Source organism: Elephas maximus, chromosome 4 (genome assembly GCF_024166365.1).
Source record: "Elephas maximus indicus isolate mEleMax1 chromosome 4, mEleMax1 primary haplotype, whole genome shotgun sequence".
NCBI lineage: Eukaryota > Metazoa > Chordata > Mammalia > Proboscidea > Elephantidae > Elephas > Elephas maximus.
In genome coordinates, this window is record NC_064822.1 from 62,661,260 (window position 1) to 62,678,067 (window position 16,808).

General features: G+C 46.1%; 1 protein-coding gene across 1 annotated transcript in view; it reads right to left on the reverse strand.

The window, feature by feature from the left end:
- ANO2 (anoctamin 2) overlaps window positions 1-16,426 on the reverse strand; it is a 377,551-nt gene extending 361,125 nt beyond the window's left edge. Inside the window, exons 1-2 of the mRNA XM_049882253.1 lie at window positions 16,406-16,426; window positions 15,498-15,824 (exon numbers count right to left, since the gene is read on the reverse strand). Of these exons, the coding sequence (XP_049738210.1) occupies window positions 15,498-15,824; window positions 16,406-16,426 (348 nt within the window). The remainder of the gene's footprint in view (window positions 1-15,497; window positions 15,825-16,405) is intronic.
- Between the last annotated feature and the right edge of the window lie 382 nt (window positions 16,427-16,808).

Here is a 16,808-nt window from a genome sequence, read left to right on the forward strand (position 1 = left end):
GCAGTCTGCTCAGGGGCTCAGTTTACCTTACAGGCCTCCTGAGTCAAATTCTTCTCCCCCTTCTTCTTCCTCTCCCTCTCTTTCTCTCCTCCTGCCTTTCTTCCTTCCACACTTCTAATTTTTGCTCCCCTGAGCTCTCTCCTCAGGGTAGCTGGCTCTGAGGGTCTAGAGATTGCCTTGATTTTTTTTTTTTTCCTTGCTTTGGGAAGGAGATGAGAGAATCAAAAGCAATAGTGTTACAGAAAGACAAATGGGTAGGAATCAGAGAAGGCCCTCCAGTGGAGAGAAGAAAAAGGAACTACTGAGCAAGGACTTCAGGCTGCTGTAGGTGGGGCAGGGCTAGGAGGAAACAGTTCCATCTCCTTTGTAAAGCCTTCCCTGTCAACCCTAGCCATTGGAGATCTCTCCCTCTCCTGAACAACTCTCTAACGCCTGGAGTCAACTCAGCAAACATCATTGGCTATCTACTATGTGCCAGACACCATAGGGGGAAAAAAAAAGAATAGGACACGGTCTCTGTTCTCAAAGAGTCCAATCTAGCCAGGGACAGGTATAGCCCTAGACAGTGCACTAAGTGTTTTGGACATGCTGTCATGTTACCCAAGTATAGAACAAGGGATAATAGATCATGGAGAGATACAACACAGCATCAGATACCATTTGTTAAATGAGAAAGTTGGTCCCTTTTCCATTATCAGTTTGATACCAATACATCTTTAACACCTCCTTAGAACTAAGTTTCCTCTTCTAAAGGGTGAGCAGACCCCCAGCCTCAGATCTTCTGCAGCCAATGCACCAAGCTAGAAGATGCAGATATTATTTTGGTTCTGTTGTGATTTTTTTTTTTTACACTTGTCTATTTATGGACAGTGATGTTGGTTCTCCATTTCTGATAATGATATAATATTTCCCTTTAAAAGAAATTTAAGCTTCAAAAATGAGTCCATTTCACCAAAATATTCAGCAAATAACAGTAGAGATAATAAATGGCTATGCCTAAAATCATGAAACTGGTAAGCAATGGTATTCAAAATCATGATCATGATATTCAAATAACTGAAATTTGTGATTCCTTTTGCTTGAGGAGCCCAGAGAAGAAGCAATCAGCATATAATGCTTTGAATTGTTAGCTCTCTGCTCATTAATGTTCGTTCTCTCATTTCCCAACTAGACAGTAAACTCCCTGCACCTCTTCCTCTTGTGGATGCTGAATCCACATGTTAGGCATTTTCATTCATTCGGGAAATTCAACTCAGCTTGGAAGGTGGGCAGAAGAATGAGAAAATTCAAGCACAAACACAGAGCGGGAGAGCCAGCTTGGGTCCACTGGCAAAGAGAAAAGCCTAGGACAAGAAGGCATCACACACCATTCAAACAAAGAACTGTAAAAATAATGACACGTTTACTTAATGACTTTCTATAATTTATGAAATAGGATGTTTCTTAGAAGCAAGAATGGTGAGACTTCAACTCGGTTACTTTGGGCACACCATCAGGGAAGGCCAATCACTAGAAAAGGACATCATGTTTGGAAAAGGAGAGGGTCAGTGAAAACAGGGAAAAACTTCATGAGGTGAAGTGACATAATAACCACAACAATGGGTTCAAACACACCAACAATCAGTGAAGATGGCAACTTTTCATTCTGATATACATACGGTCACCATGAGTCGGCGCCTGCTCAATGACAACTAACAACAACAACATAATTTATGAAGTATTTTCATCAATGGAAGGTGTTGGCTATAGATGTTAAAAAAAAAAAATTTTTTTTTTTTTTTTTTTAATAGATGTTAGATAAGAAAATAGACCCAGCCTGGCTAGGAAACTTGTACAAAGTCGCAAGTATGTGAACCCCACTCTTTGACCTCCACACCCAAAGATTCTCCCACTATAGCATAATGCTGGAGAAGTCCACGTGGAAAAGGACAGAAGATAAATCCCACAAAGAACTACTGATTTTCTAAAGGTTCAGCCGGCAGAACAGAAAACCCCAGACTCCACTCACAAGCAGAGGCCTGAGTTGGTCTGAAGCTCCATGGTGCATAGTGAGAACAGTACATAGCAACACACACAACACCGTAACCAGGGATGGGCAGTGCGTGCAGGGAGCCTGCAGCGAACCCACGCAAATCCGAGGGCCCCGGGGCTTTGACTCTGCCGCCTCTGGGGGCTCCTGTGTCCGCACTTGACAAAGAAGAAAACGCAACATAACCACACATCCACCCCATCAAATCCCACTCCTTCTGACTTCCTATTCCTAAAAAGGTGCTAAACCCACAGGCCCTCTCCAAGGCCTGGGAAGCCTCGACCCTCCAGTGGCCTGCAGATGAGCTAAGTGTAAGATCTCTCAGCTGGAAGAGCTCAGAGAGAAGTGAGAAGCATGGCTTTGACTAAAACATCAACAGCCAGATGTACCCCAGCCCTCAACACCTGACAGTAAGAGATTCCTAAGAGGAAACTCAACAAGGCAGTTATAAGAATACCAGTAACCTCTAGTCCAGGCCCACACCCCAATCTCCTGGGCTGCTGAGTTGGACAGTGTGGCCACTGGCCCGGTAGGTGCAGCAAATACCAGCAAGGAATGGTAAACACACTCTGGAAGACATCAGAGTCACCCCAGGGCTCCCCAATCTATAAATGGCAATCTCCATGACTCTTGCTGGGGCGATTCACCAATGGCCAACCCTCTGGGCTTAACTGAGCTAAGAGGAACAGAGGAACCGGGAAGCTGGGGTCTCACAACTCATCTGTCCAGCTCAGTAGACAGTAATATAGCTAACCACCCCACCAGCTGTTCTTCCTGTCGCTTCCATTGTAACTGTTAGTTTGTTCTCCCTTACAAGCGTGGTACACAAAACAAGGAAGGCTGGGGTCAGGTGCACTATTGCTTTTGTCTGCAGCATGGATGTCAACAGGAGCATTGTCTCCTCTGGAGAAAGACCATCGTTTCACACAAACTCCCAAGCCCACTCACCCCTTTGCTCATCCAGAACAAAAGTCAAACTTCATAGCTGGGTGCGTTTTCAGGCATTGTAGGTTCACTGAGTGTCAGAGCAGGGAGAGGCCTTGTAGACCCATGAGAGCTGGTAGAACACCCCCAGGGCACAGTGCTGTTTGCAGAACCCCTTCCTTGTTGTTGTTGGGTGCCTTCGAGGCGATTCTGACTCATAGTGACCCCGTGTGACAGAGTAGAACTAACTGTCCCACAGGGTTTTCTTGGCTGTAAAATTTACGGAAGCAGATCATCAGATCTTTCTCCTGAGGGTCTGCTGGGTAGGTTCAAACTGCCAATCTTTCCGTTAGCAGCTGAGTGCTTAACCATTGTACTATCAGGCCTCCTTCGAACACCTTGCAAAGCCCTTAAAACACTGATATGCTTAATTCAACATTCAAGCTCAGAACAATTTTAGTAGAACCTATAAAGATATGCAACAGAGAATCACAACCAAAACTAAGTGCGAAATTAAACACGATTGGCCAATTCTACATTTTGCCGTCAATATTCTTTTACTTCTCATCCACTCCTTTTGCCTTCTATAAGCACTTGCTGGCAGACATGGAGTAACAGATTCCAAAGATTTAAGGAAAAGATATGTAAGAACAATTTTAAATTCAGAAAATTCTCCTTATTGTGTAATTTTTTAGTAAATTGGAAAAACTGTTATCAATTTTTTCTTTTAGTGTAGACTACAGTGGTGGTTCAGTGGTAGAATTTTCACCTCCCATGCAAGAGACCTGGGTTCAATCCCCAGCCAACGTACCTCAGGCATAGCCACCATTAGACTGTCAGTGGAGGCTTGCGTGTTGCTATGATGCTGAACAGGTTTCAGCAGAGCTTCCAGACTAAGACAGACTAGGGAGAAGGGCCTGGTGATCTATTTCTGAAAATCAGCCTATGAAACCCTATGATCACAGTGGTCCACAGTGTTTAACTCTGTTGTGCCTGGGGTCGCCATGAGTCAGGGGCTGACTCATTGGCAGCCAACAACAACAATACCACCTTGGTCCAAGTTGTAGAAAGCCAGTCCTTTAAGGAACATACTTTGAGAGCCCCCGATTATGCCCCCACCTTCTCCTTTTCCAGATGAGGAAGTTGAGGTCCAGAAAAAAACTACTTAATGGCAGGGCAGGACCTAGAACCCAGGTCTTCTGGTGGTTGGCCCAGTCCTCTTTCCACTCCATTTCCTTCTTGGAGTTAGGCATACCATGGACTAAAGTGCATGCCTTCAAAGCACGGTTAGCCATGCCCTACACCAAGACTCTACAGGAAGCTTCTCTGAACCAGTCAGCGCTCAGAGAGCAGCTGGTGGGTATCCCCATCTGATCTCCCTTCTGCTCACCTCCCAGGGCTTCTCCTACGTTCTCCAGGGTATGTTCAGGGGTTCCTCACCATTTTGGGACAACTGAGCCCTATGGTAGTCTGAAGAAGTGTACAGGCCCATTCTCAGAATGCTTTTAATGCATAAAATAATTATATAGGATAACAAGGAGACCAAGTATATATGAATGCAGCTATCAAAATATTTAAAGGTAAGTACGTGATATGGTAATATACTTGTTTCTTTATTAGCACATTAAGTAACAAGACCTAAAAGCACGTCTCAAAATTACCATAATTTAAGAGTAAGGACGAGCATAAATGCTTTTGGAGATCTGTGCATCCCTATCACGTGATATGAATAAATGTGTGATTTCCATTAGCAACAAAGTCACAGGAACTCATAGTACTGTAGGTGTTTGCCTATATTCTTAATTGAGGCAAATGCTACATTTCAATTAAATTTTAGTGGAAATGAAAATGTAATTTTCTCCCACCCAAGTTTTGAATTCTACCTCTGGATTCTATCCACAAGAACCCCTTATGCTGCCACATAACCCCAGGGGTCATCAGGTATAAGGAATCAGTAGCACCCGAATAAGCTGACCAGGGTTAGCAGGAAGATCCTGTCTGCAGTGAAGAGAAAGAGACACTCAAGGGTGAAGTTGCCCCAAGACCCACCCTGCCATTTAACAACACCAGATACAAACCCTGGGTTCATCTCCAGACCTCCAATGCCCAAAAAGAGGCCTGCCACATACAGCATCCACTTTGGCTAAGGCTTCTAAATTCCACAGTCCTCACCAGCATCTAAACTTGCTGAGAGCGAATCGTCCTGGGGATGTGATAAGGGTAGGAGACACAGTCTACTCACTTCTGCTGGAGCCCTGAGCATCTGGGGGCAGGGGAGGGAAGGTGATTTAGCCAAGAGCTTCAGGGCAGAAGCAAGACTTCTTCAAGTCCCCCAGACCGTTGGTCACTCTCCCACTACTGTGTTCACACCTCTGAGACTGCACTTCCAAGCTCATTGTGTGATTCTCTGTTGTCAGGTCTCTGCCTCCCCTAGTAGCTCCTAAGGGGGAATAGACTATGACCAAAGTGAATAGACTATGAAGTCAGGGACCAGGTCTGATTCACCTCTGTGTCCTCAGCTCCCAGCCCAGGACTGGCACCTAGCAGGTGTTCAGTCAGTGATTGCTAAATAAGACAGGAGAAAGGGAGCCAGAGGCCGAGCCTGGCAGGTCACCCCTACCAGCTGCTCCCCTTTCAAGTGTCTGTGTGGATGCAGTGACTGCCCAGGCAACCTCTGGACCAAAGGACTTTGAACTTGCCAAATGACAAATGGAGAAAAGCCTTCTCTCTCAACGTTTGTCTCAGAGCCCAAAATATACAGCAAAGCCATGGAGTAGGAATGGTTAGCAGGATAGATGAGCTGTTCCCTGACCCTGTCTCCACCAAATACAGAGACTGACATAAAATGATAGTAAGAAGCAGGAATGATATTCAAAATATTTGACAGTCAGCATGGCATACTGTTAACTCAGACCAGCCACCAGCCATAAACCACCAGCACAGCCTCACCAGTCTCACCAGGTGGGAATCGGCCCCATAGGAAGACAGTAATTGAGCTCCAAGGAAGACATATCTAACAGAAGGAAGTTAGAGCCTCTTGACTTATTTGTTTGCACAGACTCTATATAATCAATATTTAATTTGCTTAAGGTATTAACTAGCAGCATGGCCTTGTGCAAATCACATCCTCTCTCTGGACTTCAGTTCCCGCTCTCTGATGGAATTAGAAGAAATGATCTCAAGGTCTCTTCCAGCTCTAACATCCTATGACTCATTTTCTTGCACATCATATATAGCAGCTGGTAACAATAGGGAAAGCACACACAGCTAACGGGGTGTACAGGCCAGAAGCCTTTGTTGTTAGTTACTGTTGAGTCAGCTCCAAGTCATGGTTACCTCATGTACAACAGAACAAAACATTGCCCAGTCCTGGGCCATCGTCATGATCATTGGTACACTGGAGGCCATTGTTGTGGCCTCTGTGTGTTTTAAATGCCTTCCAACCTAGGAGGCTCATCTTCCAGCACTATATCGGACAATATATGAAAATCCAGAAGCCCTTCTCAAGACCAATCATGTCATTCGCTGATCTTTGCCCTCCGGTACTGTTGGGTGAGCTCTGGCAAATTAAAGCCTGGGATTCCTCCTTCCAGCCTCTTTGAAGGAATTGTAGAGACCACCAGAAGAAGCCCCATGTTGAGACATCAAAGACATCAGACATAAAAGATGAGAAAGAACACATCTCATCTCCCCTCCACCTCTATTTAAACACTTGGACTGCTTTTCACTAGACCCAGTGAGCAATGTTTATCTTCAAGGCTGGGTGACCATGGAGACTAATTAGCTTCAAGGGTGGCAAATCTTCATTTTCTGAATGCAGATTTGATCTGGGAAACAGCCCAAAGCCTGTCAGAGCTCTGAAGAATAAAGTTGGTGAACAGGCCCAGGCCACTAGTTAATGGGACACCATCCCTGGAGACTAATTTTAAGAGAATGGGAACAGGAGTTAGGAGACCTGGTGTCTTGGTCATCTAGTGCTGCTGTAACAGAAATACCACAAGTGGATGGCTTTAACAAACAGAAGTTTATTTTCTCACAGTAAAGTAGGCTAAACGTCCAAATTCAGGGTATCAGCTTCAGGGGGAGGCTTTCTCTCTCTGTCGGCCTTCTTATCAATCTTCCCCTTACTAGGAGCTTTTCTGCGCAGGGACCCTGGGTCCAAAGGACGCACTCTGCTCCCTGCACTGCTTTCTTGGTGGTATGAGCTCCCCCTGTCTCTCTGCTTGCTTCTTTCTTTTATATCTCAAGGATTGCCTCAAGACACAATCCAATCTTATAGGTTGAGTCCTGCCTCACTAACACAACTGCCACCCATCCTCCCTCATTAACATCATAAAGGCAGGATTTACAACATATAGAAAAATCACACAATACAGGGAATCATGGCCCAGCCAAACTGATACATACATTTTTGGGGGGACTTAATCCATGACACCTGGTTTCTAGTCAGAGCCCTGCTACCTACCAGTTTACAAGGCATCTTACATTCCAGCAACTCAGTTTCCTAGTCTGAGTTGGGTGATGTAAATGGTTAAGCACATGACTACTAGCTGAAAGGTTGGTAGTTTGACCCCACCCAGAGGTGCCAGGGAAGACAGGCCTGGTGATCTGCTTCTAAAAGGACACAGACTTGAAAATACTGTGGAGCAGTTTCACTCCTTGCTTTCTCTTACTATCCCCAACCCAGGCTGTCTAGAGGCCTCCCCTCTGAGATGCAACCCAAGCTGCCCTGCTGTGACTCTGCTCTACTCAGCTGTGGAGCCCCAGGGGCAGGGGCTGCTGAGCTGCCTTTGTTGTGTTCCCTGAAGATCCCTTAGGGTAGGAAAGAGAGTCAGGTGAGATGCCCAAGACTCCAGTATGCTGCTTCAGAATGGGGCAAGTGGGACAGGAACACAGCCAAGGCCAGGGGGAAATCATCACATTTTCCCCAGTCATTAGTGCAAGTCAACAGCAGCGTGACTGTTACCCACACTCATGAGTGCTTAGCAGCCATCACCAAGAAAGAGTACAGATCAGGGCTTCCTTAAAATCCACATTATTATTTTATCCACTCTTACTATAGCCCTTCCTAAGTATGTGAACTCTCATCCGAAACCCGAGGAGTAAATGGGTTAATTCTATAACAGAGTCTGGGAGCCCACAATCCCATGGAAATCCACCGCTCCTCTCACTCCAGCCCTCTGTCAATGCCCAAAGCAGAGCAATGAACAGGAAGACCTCCAGGGGACAGCGTCGCCCTAGAAAACAAAGCAGCAGGATTTCCTAAGGATTCTAACTCCTAGCTCTCCAAGTAAAGCAAAGTCAAGCAAGATTCAAGAACTATAAGATGAGAAGCTGACTCAACACGAGCTCTGTAAGGCTAAAAGAGAGGAAGACAAAGGCAAGTCTAAGGTGTTTAGTCTGTGGCATGGCAGATTGGTACCCTGAAATAAGAAATGGTCACCCAAGGCTGGCCTGGAGCTTCAGAGAGGGGTAGAAAGCTCAGAGGCCAGGACAATTGATGGCGCTCACTGCTCCAACATCCACATACTCCTTCTTTAAAGGGAAGACCAGGTACCTCCTAAACCAGTCCTCCCTGAAGTTCCTGGGCCATGCAAGCAGTTAATACACTCAGCTACTAACCAAAAATTTGGAGGTTTGAGTCCATCCAGAGGTGCCTCAGAATAAAGGGCTGGCTATTTGCTTCCAAAAAATCAGCTACTGAAAACTGTATGGAGCACTGTTCTACTCCGAAATAGGTGGGGTTGCCATGAGTTGAAGTCAACACAACAGCAACTGGTTGTTTGGTTGGTTGGTTGATTGGTAGGTTGGTTGGTTGACTTGGATAAACAACTCCAATCCTCTGCAGAGAATCTCCATGAATTCTGAAAAGGCAGGCATAAGAAACTACTGTAAAGTGCTTGGCAGTTCTCCCTGGAATGTCAAAGACCCCAGAAGCTCGCAAGCTCAAATGATGTTCAAATCCTAGCTGGGTCACTTAGTAGCACTGTTACCTTGGCTGAGTCATTGAGCCTCTCTGAGCCTAATTCTTATTTCCTTAAAAGGATGGGAATAACCCCAACCTTGCACAGAATTCCTGAGGACTAAATGAGGAAGCACAAGTACCAGGAGCATTGCATATTGTGCAGCATAGAGAAGGCACTCAGTAAAGCTGGTTTCCTTCCTTAAAACTAAACATAAACCAAAAGAAAAAAAAACCTGTTGCCGACTCATAGCAACCCTATAGGACAGAGTAGAGCTGTCCCATAGGGTTTCCAAAGAGGGCTGGTAGATTCAAACTGCTGACCTTATGGTTAGCAGCCAAGCTCTTAACCACTGTGCCACCAGGGCTCCACGATGGATTAAATCAAACTCTAAAGACAGAGGAATTTCCCAAAGTCACCTTCAACTCCTTCCAAGGTTCCCTCCACTCCAACCCTAAGGGCCTAGGAGGATGGGTAGTCCTGACAGCCGTTCAATCCAATGTATAAAAACTCTTCCTGAAAAGGACGTGGGAAAAGGGAGTAGTAACAAAAGTCAAGAGATCTTTGGGTCTAAGAAAGCGAGAAGACTTGTGATTTTCCTGGCCTTCAACTCTAGCCCCTAAATGAGCCCTACACAAACAGCTACTGGGAGGTCATGATGTCATGCACCCATGTCCCCTAACCTATTCTTCTGTTGGTGCAGGAACTTGGATTGAGATGTCAGACTTCCAGCTCTGCCTGACCTGGAGTGTGAGGAGTCAGGAGTCAGGACATCTTATGGCTTGGGGAGCAGGTCTCTTCTCTGACTAGAAAGGATTCTGGTCATTCTTAGGTTCCCACCTGATGCTAAGTCTGGGAGGAGAATGTTACTTCCTCAATGAAGCGTGGGCTTCTGGGGCCTTCCCTTGGACACTCTGCCCCTTCCTTGCCTGATTCCACCAAAAACAGCTCATGGATCTGCTGGAGATGGAAGACCACACTGGACAAAACCAGCCTCTGATCTCAGTTTTCTGGTGCCCTTGCCGCAGAGAAGCTAGTCCTGAGCCAGGAGGCACCTGACCTCTCTGTCCATGCCCTTTCCTCCATTCCCAGTTTGGAAGATCTAGATGCCCACAGAGATGAAGTTCTGGGACATACCTGCTGGAATTTCAGGGCCTGCAGGGTAGACAAAGGTCCACAGACATGGCCTCCAAGCCCACCAAGTGCTCATCCTCCCCACCCCCACCCCAGATGCACTCCTGGTGACACCCAGGCTTTTCAGCCTCTGCCTCTGTGCTGCTGGCCTTTGGGCCAAGGCAGGGAGTTGGGGAGAGAGTGGGAGGAGGTGGGCAGGTCAACCTCCCCAGAGACGTATTATGGGAGGCCTTGTTCAGCTAAGCCCCTCTACAGCGCCATCAGGACAAGTGGAAACTAACTCTGGAGGCTCAAGTCTGGATGAGTTTCCTGAACTGCTTCAATCAACCTTCACCTCTCCAAACAGGAGGCCCTCCTTCATGTGCACTGGCAGTGAGGGTGCAGGTTATCTGTCACCCATAAGCAGTTTAGGGGTGTCTCTAAATGAAATTCTAATCAAATAGCCAAACATAAGAAAATATGTAGGCAATAGTCATCGATAAAATACTGAATAGTCTGTAAAATATGAACATGGACAATTTGAATACATAGAAATTTGCACATAAAATAAAAAACTGAACACCAAATGGAGAGTACATGCCAATTATAATCCTGTCAAAAGTAGGCCCAGATATCAACTAGTATCGGATATGAATTCTAAGATAATCAGAGTTTGGTGGATGCAAAAAGTTCTTTTGAATTAATTTCAATGAGTCTTTAATAGAAACCCATTTCCCCTCCATCTATCTTAAAGTCAAAGCGAAGCCAGAGCCTAAAAGGCAGCTCAGCCCAGAAGGGTGGGGGCAGCTGGGCAGGTGGACGCACGCACCTGCTCTCCAAACTGCCAGCAGGTGCAGTCAGATGACGTCCCCTCTCTTGTGATGTGCCAGTTCCAGGCACTGGAGGCCAGAGGCTGAGTATCCTGACACAGAGAGGAGTTGTTCAGACCCCAACAGGCCCCCCGGGGGATCCTCACAGGAGATCCAGCTGGTGAATCTCCAACCAGTGTTGAGCACTGACATGGCACAGGTGGCAAGTTGGGCTGGAGGAAATGGACAGAGAAGATCATGGAATGCCAGTCCCAAAGGAGATGCTAATTCATTGTCAACCTTGTTTGGCACAGAGGTGGAGGCAACCTAGGTGTCCATTATGAGGGGAGTGACTAAGTAAACCAGTGGCTGCAAACTGCTTATCCATTAGAAATATTAGATTTGATGTATGTATGAACATAAATGGTCCAAAAAATACAGTGCTAAGAGAAAAAAGGAAGAAACAGAATGGGCTATCAGATACAATGCCTTTTACGTAAAGTAAAAATACACACAGCTTTGAGAGACTGTCACAGGCACGAGGAGCCAAAGGACGCACAATTAAGTATAATTCAGTATCCTGGATGGGATATTGAAACAGATGAAGAACATTAGGTTAAAAACTAAAGAAATATGAATAAAGTATGGATTTTAGATTGAAGTTGTCAAGGATTTCATTTTACTTGGATCCATAATCAACACCCATGGAAGCAGCAGTCAAGAAATCAAAAGACTCACCACATTGAGCAAATCTGCTGCAAAAGACCTCTTTAAAGTGTTCAAAAGCAAAGATGTCACCTTGAAGACTAAGGTGTGCCTGACCCAAGCCATGGTATTTTCAATAGTATCACATGCATGTGAAAGCTGGACAATGAATAAGGAAGACCAAAGAAGAATTGACACCTTTGAATTGTGGTGCCGGCGAAGAATATTGAATATACCATGGACTGCCAAAAGAACAAAGAAGTCTGTCTTGGAGCAACCAGAATTCTCCTTAGAAGCAAGGATGGTGAGACTGGGTCTTATACACTTTGGACATGTTATCAGGAGGAATAATTCCCTGGAGAAGGACATCATGCTTGGTAAAGTACAGGGTCAACAAAAAAGAGGAAGACCCTCAATGAGATGGATTGACATGGTAGGTACAACAATGGGCTCAAGCATAATTATTGTGGGCATGGTGCAGGACCGGGCAGTGTTTCATTGTGTTGTACATAGGGCTGCTCTGAGTTGGAATCAACTTGACAGCACCTAACAACAATAACAACAACATTGGTTCATTAATTGTAATGAATGTGTCATGCTAATACAAGATGTTAACAATGAGTTCAGGGTATATGGGAACTCACCATACTATCTTCTCAATTTTTCTCAGTCTAAATCTGTTCTAAGCAATAAAGACCACTTAAAACAAAACAAAACAAAAAAAAACATATAGCTAAAAACACTACTATACATTTTCTAGAAACACAGTACACACTGTAATGGTTGTCTGTGGAAGGGTTAGGCAATGGAGATTAAGGGGGATCTTTAAACAAATAAATAAAGGGTCTTTGTGCAGACCAATAATAATAATGTGCCATGAATTGAGAAGAACAATTAACTCTTTGTTTGCATCAGAGATCCCAAACTCTAGAAAAGTGAGAGAGAGTGAGAATACCACACAACAGTAAGTTAGGACGGCTATATGAGTGGTGGAGGCTCTGGCAACAGAAGTTGACAGGACACGCTCCACACCCCCATCTGACACTGGTCAGTCCCAAGAGCCATCTCTGTGCCCTCCTAGTTCCTCCTAGCCAGAACCCAGAAAATCCCATAGCAACCAAAGTGAAACATGCTGGGCAGCAAAGATGGGCAGCAATGCTAAGAATAGTACCAAGCATTGCCTGGACAGGTAAGTTTGAATTTCAGATCAACAATGAAATTTTTTCTTTTTAGTATAAGTATGTCCCCCATATTGCATGGGACATACTTATACTAAAAAATCACTCACTGTTGATATGAATTTCAAATTTAAAGAGGCATCTTTTATTTTTATTTGCTAAATCTGGCAACCTTACATAAGGTTATATACAAGCTTAGTGTTACTGTTCTAAGTACTCTTGGTTATCTAGTGCTGCTATAACAGAAATACCACAAATGGATGGCTTTAACAAAGAAAAATTTATTCTCTCACAGTCTAGGAGGCTGGAAGTCTGAACTCAGGATGCCAGCTCCAGCGGATGTCTTTGTCTCTCTGTCAGCTCAGGGGAAGGTCCTTGTCATCAATCTTTCCCACTCAAGGAGCTTCTAAGTGCAGGGACCCTGGTCCAGGGGACCTGCTCTGTTCCCAGCTCTAGTTTCTTGGTGGTATTGAGGTCCCACTCTCTCTCTGCTCACTTCTCTTTTTATATCTCAGAAGAGATTGACTTAAGACAAAACCTAATCTTGTAGATCAAATCCTGCCTCATTAACATCATACCAAAAAAAAAAACTCACTGCTGTTGAGTCGATTCTGACTCATAGCCACCCTATAGGACAGAGTAGAACTGCCCCACAGGGTTCCCAAGGAGCGCCTGGTGGATTAGAATCCCCAACATTTTGGTTAGCAGCCATACGCTTAACTGCTACACCACCAGGGCTTCCATGATCATCATAGAGACAGGGTTTACAACACATAAGAAAATCGAATCAGATGACAAAAATGGTGGGCAATCGCACAATACTGGAAATCATGGCCTAGTCAAATTGACACACTTTTTAGGGGGATACAATTCAATCCATAGCAGTACTTTATATAGGTTGTATGGTTTCATCTTCATAACAACCCAGCGATCAATGCATTGTTATTTCATTTTACAGATGAGGAAACTCTGTAAAGGAGTTAAGTAGCTTGCCTAAGTTCCTGAGCTAGGAGATGGCCGGACTGGGATGTGAATATATGTAGTTGGATTCCACAGTCTACCCTCTTCAACACAACATACACTATTTTCTGATGAGCAGCTGAACAAGCCCAAGCCTCTGTTCTCTGAGAGCCAGAGACAGGAGTTGACACTGCAGTCTCCCACAGTGTTAAATGCCAAGAGCAACTTGTGTGGCATTCAAAACACACCACCACCTTGGAGAGATCTTCCCACCAGGCCCTAAACACAGCACCAAGTGAATTTTGGGTTTTGAAAATTAGCCCTGAAAGAGCACCCTCTCTCCACCTTGGTGGGAAGAATAACCAGAGGAGTTTCTTCTGCCTTAAGGGTCTAGATGGACAGTACAACAAGGGTGTGAGCCCAGCCATGTGTCATCCTGCCTGAGGACAGAGGGATGGATGAGTAGCCCCTGGGGTCCCTTCCAGTCTGGGTACAGCATTAACTTAAATCTTACAAAGCAAGTCGCTTATGAGAATAATATTCCAATCCTCAGCATAACACCTTTTGTCATAATCATAATAAGCATTTATTGAACACCTGCTATGTACCAGACATTGTGCTAAATGTTTTGCATACTCCATCATGACAACCCAGCAAGACATCTATTGTTTTGCAGATGCTGAACCTGAAACTCAGGGAGGTAACCCATTTATTCAACAAGCAGTTATTGAGCACCTACTCTGTGCCAGACTCTGTCTCGGGTGCTAGGCACAGATCAGGGAACGAAACAAGATCCCTGCCTTCTTGGAGCTAGCAGGGGACACAGACAATAACCAAATAAATCTATCAAGCTATTTCAGGTAGCAGTGCCAAGTGTGATGAAGAAAAGTAAGAGAGTGCCAAGGGATAGAGAGAGAGAGAGTGACAGGGGTGGGGATATTGTAGCTAGAATGGTCAGTGATGACATCTAGAAGGAGGTAACATTTGAGCAGAGGCCTGAAGGGAGAGAGGGAGCATGCACAGGTCTGGGGAAGAATGCCTCAGGCAGAGGGGCAACCAGCACAAAGGCCCTGGGGTAAGAGTGACCCACAGACTAGGTAAGGCCAACGGGTTACAGTAGGATATGGGAGTGTGGGAGGGGCAGGAGATGAGTCTGGACAGGATGGCGGGGTTCAGGTCACTTTTAAAGAATCACTGTGGTCTGGAGAAAGGATTGATAAGAAAATTAATAAACGGATGGATAGATGGATGGTTGGATGAATGGGCAGACGGACAGACAGATCAATGGGTAGACAGGTGGACACACAGATAAAGAGATTTCCAGAGATTCCCCTAGTCTGACTACTGATCGAGGCTGAAGGCATATACAGCTCACGCATTGACAAAATGTATCTGATACATGTCCCAACTCAGTGCCCAAATAATCAGCTCCACAAGGAGCCTCAGGCAAGCACATCCTTAGTAAATTAGATCCCCTTCATAGGAATTTTAATCCAAAATCAGTCTTCACCTCAAGGAAACCATTATGGAGAGGGCCACAGGATAGGGCTAAGAGAGCCAGAAAGAAACGTCTTCTCTTCAATTTCTGACTAGCCAACTCCCAAAGAACAAACTTGGCAACCCCACTATCCAAAACCCCCTAGGCGGAGGCACGAGCAATACCAAGACTCTTCCTCAGGTCCTTGGGCAAGAAACTCTGTTATCCCCACCAGAAAACAATGTCCCTACAGAACAAAACCGGGGCTACCTGCAGGATGGCACAGATCTCCAGGAGCCCAGTTCTGTGGCACCGTCCCTGTCACCTGCCCGACCTTACCTCCACATCCTTCTCGAGCTCCAGCCCAGCCTCCATCAGATTGTGCTCAAACTCCTCCCGCTGCTCCTTCCTTTCCTCCTCCAGGGCATCAAGTGGCCCTAGCTCAATGTCACCGGGGCCCCCAGCATGGGGTTCCTTGCCCGTCTCCCCATTGGAGACAATTGCCAGAGAGTGGCCGGGAGAGCCGTGGCCAGGGTGAGCCCCACGTTTCCGGTAGTGGTAGGCAAGCACGTAGTCGACCTTCCTCTGGTTGTCATGGAAGTGCATGCGGCTCAGACGGGCCTCCGAAGACAAGGGCTCGTTGGCATACAGGTAGTTGTTGATGACCTGGCCAGAGAGAATAGGATAGGGATGGCGAGACCTGATGAGTGAGAGGTGAGAGAGAGAGGAAGCTGATCCCATGCTCTGAGCCTAGGACGGTGACCTAGGAAGGAAGCTCTTCAGGCCCAGAGATGCTAACTGCCCCTGAGAAAGGATCAGCTGGCCTAAGTTCACCTGCCACAGCCAACCCACACAGCCCTCCACCCCTTTGTCCACAGCCCGGGCATCAGAATTTTACACACCATCCAGCATCCGTGCATGCACATATGCTCACACACACAGGCTGTATACACAGCCGTCAGCCCTGTACATCCACACCACCTGCCTCTACACACAGAACCACACACCCACTTGTACACATGCACGCACACAAGCACTTACAAATGTACACAGTCACGTACATTCATGTCTCTCTGCACCAGCACTCCTGTGAACGAGTGTGTCTGTGCACACACGCACATGCCCAAGTGCACTCTAACACGCACACAGCCCTCCATGTGCACTGTGACACATCACGTGTACCACCTCCTTGCATATCTGCAGACAAGCCTGCAAGCACTCCACATGCACACACAGACAATACTTACTGGCAAGTTCTCTGGATCCATTGGAACAAAGGCCAAATCCTGGTCACCTGGCCCACTTCCCACCCTCCCACCCCACAGGAATTCACTATACACTGAGCACCTCACAGCCCCACATTGTCCTCTTCCTCTTCCTCTCTAGCCACTGGTGAAGACCCAGTCAAAGATGACAGCAGGGAGAACTGCCTCCTGCTCTCTTCACTCCCAGGGATGGGGTGGTTGCCAGGAAAGGAAGAGAAAGCACAAGTCAGGAGCAGAGGAGGGACCTACCTCCCTCCCTCTGGGTGTTTCCCTGTTTATTACTGGTTTGATACCCAGCTGCCTCTGCAGCCACCTGAGAAGGTCACCAGGGCAACCAGATGAAGAGCCAGGCACAGGGGAGAGACTTGGAGCCACCACAGCAGAG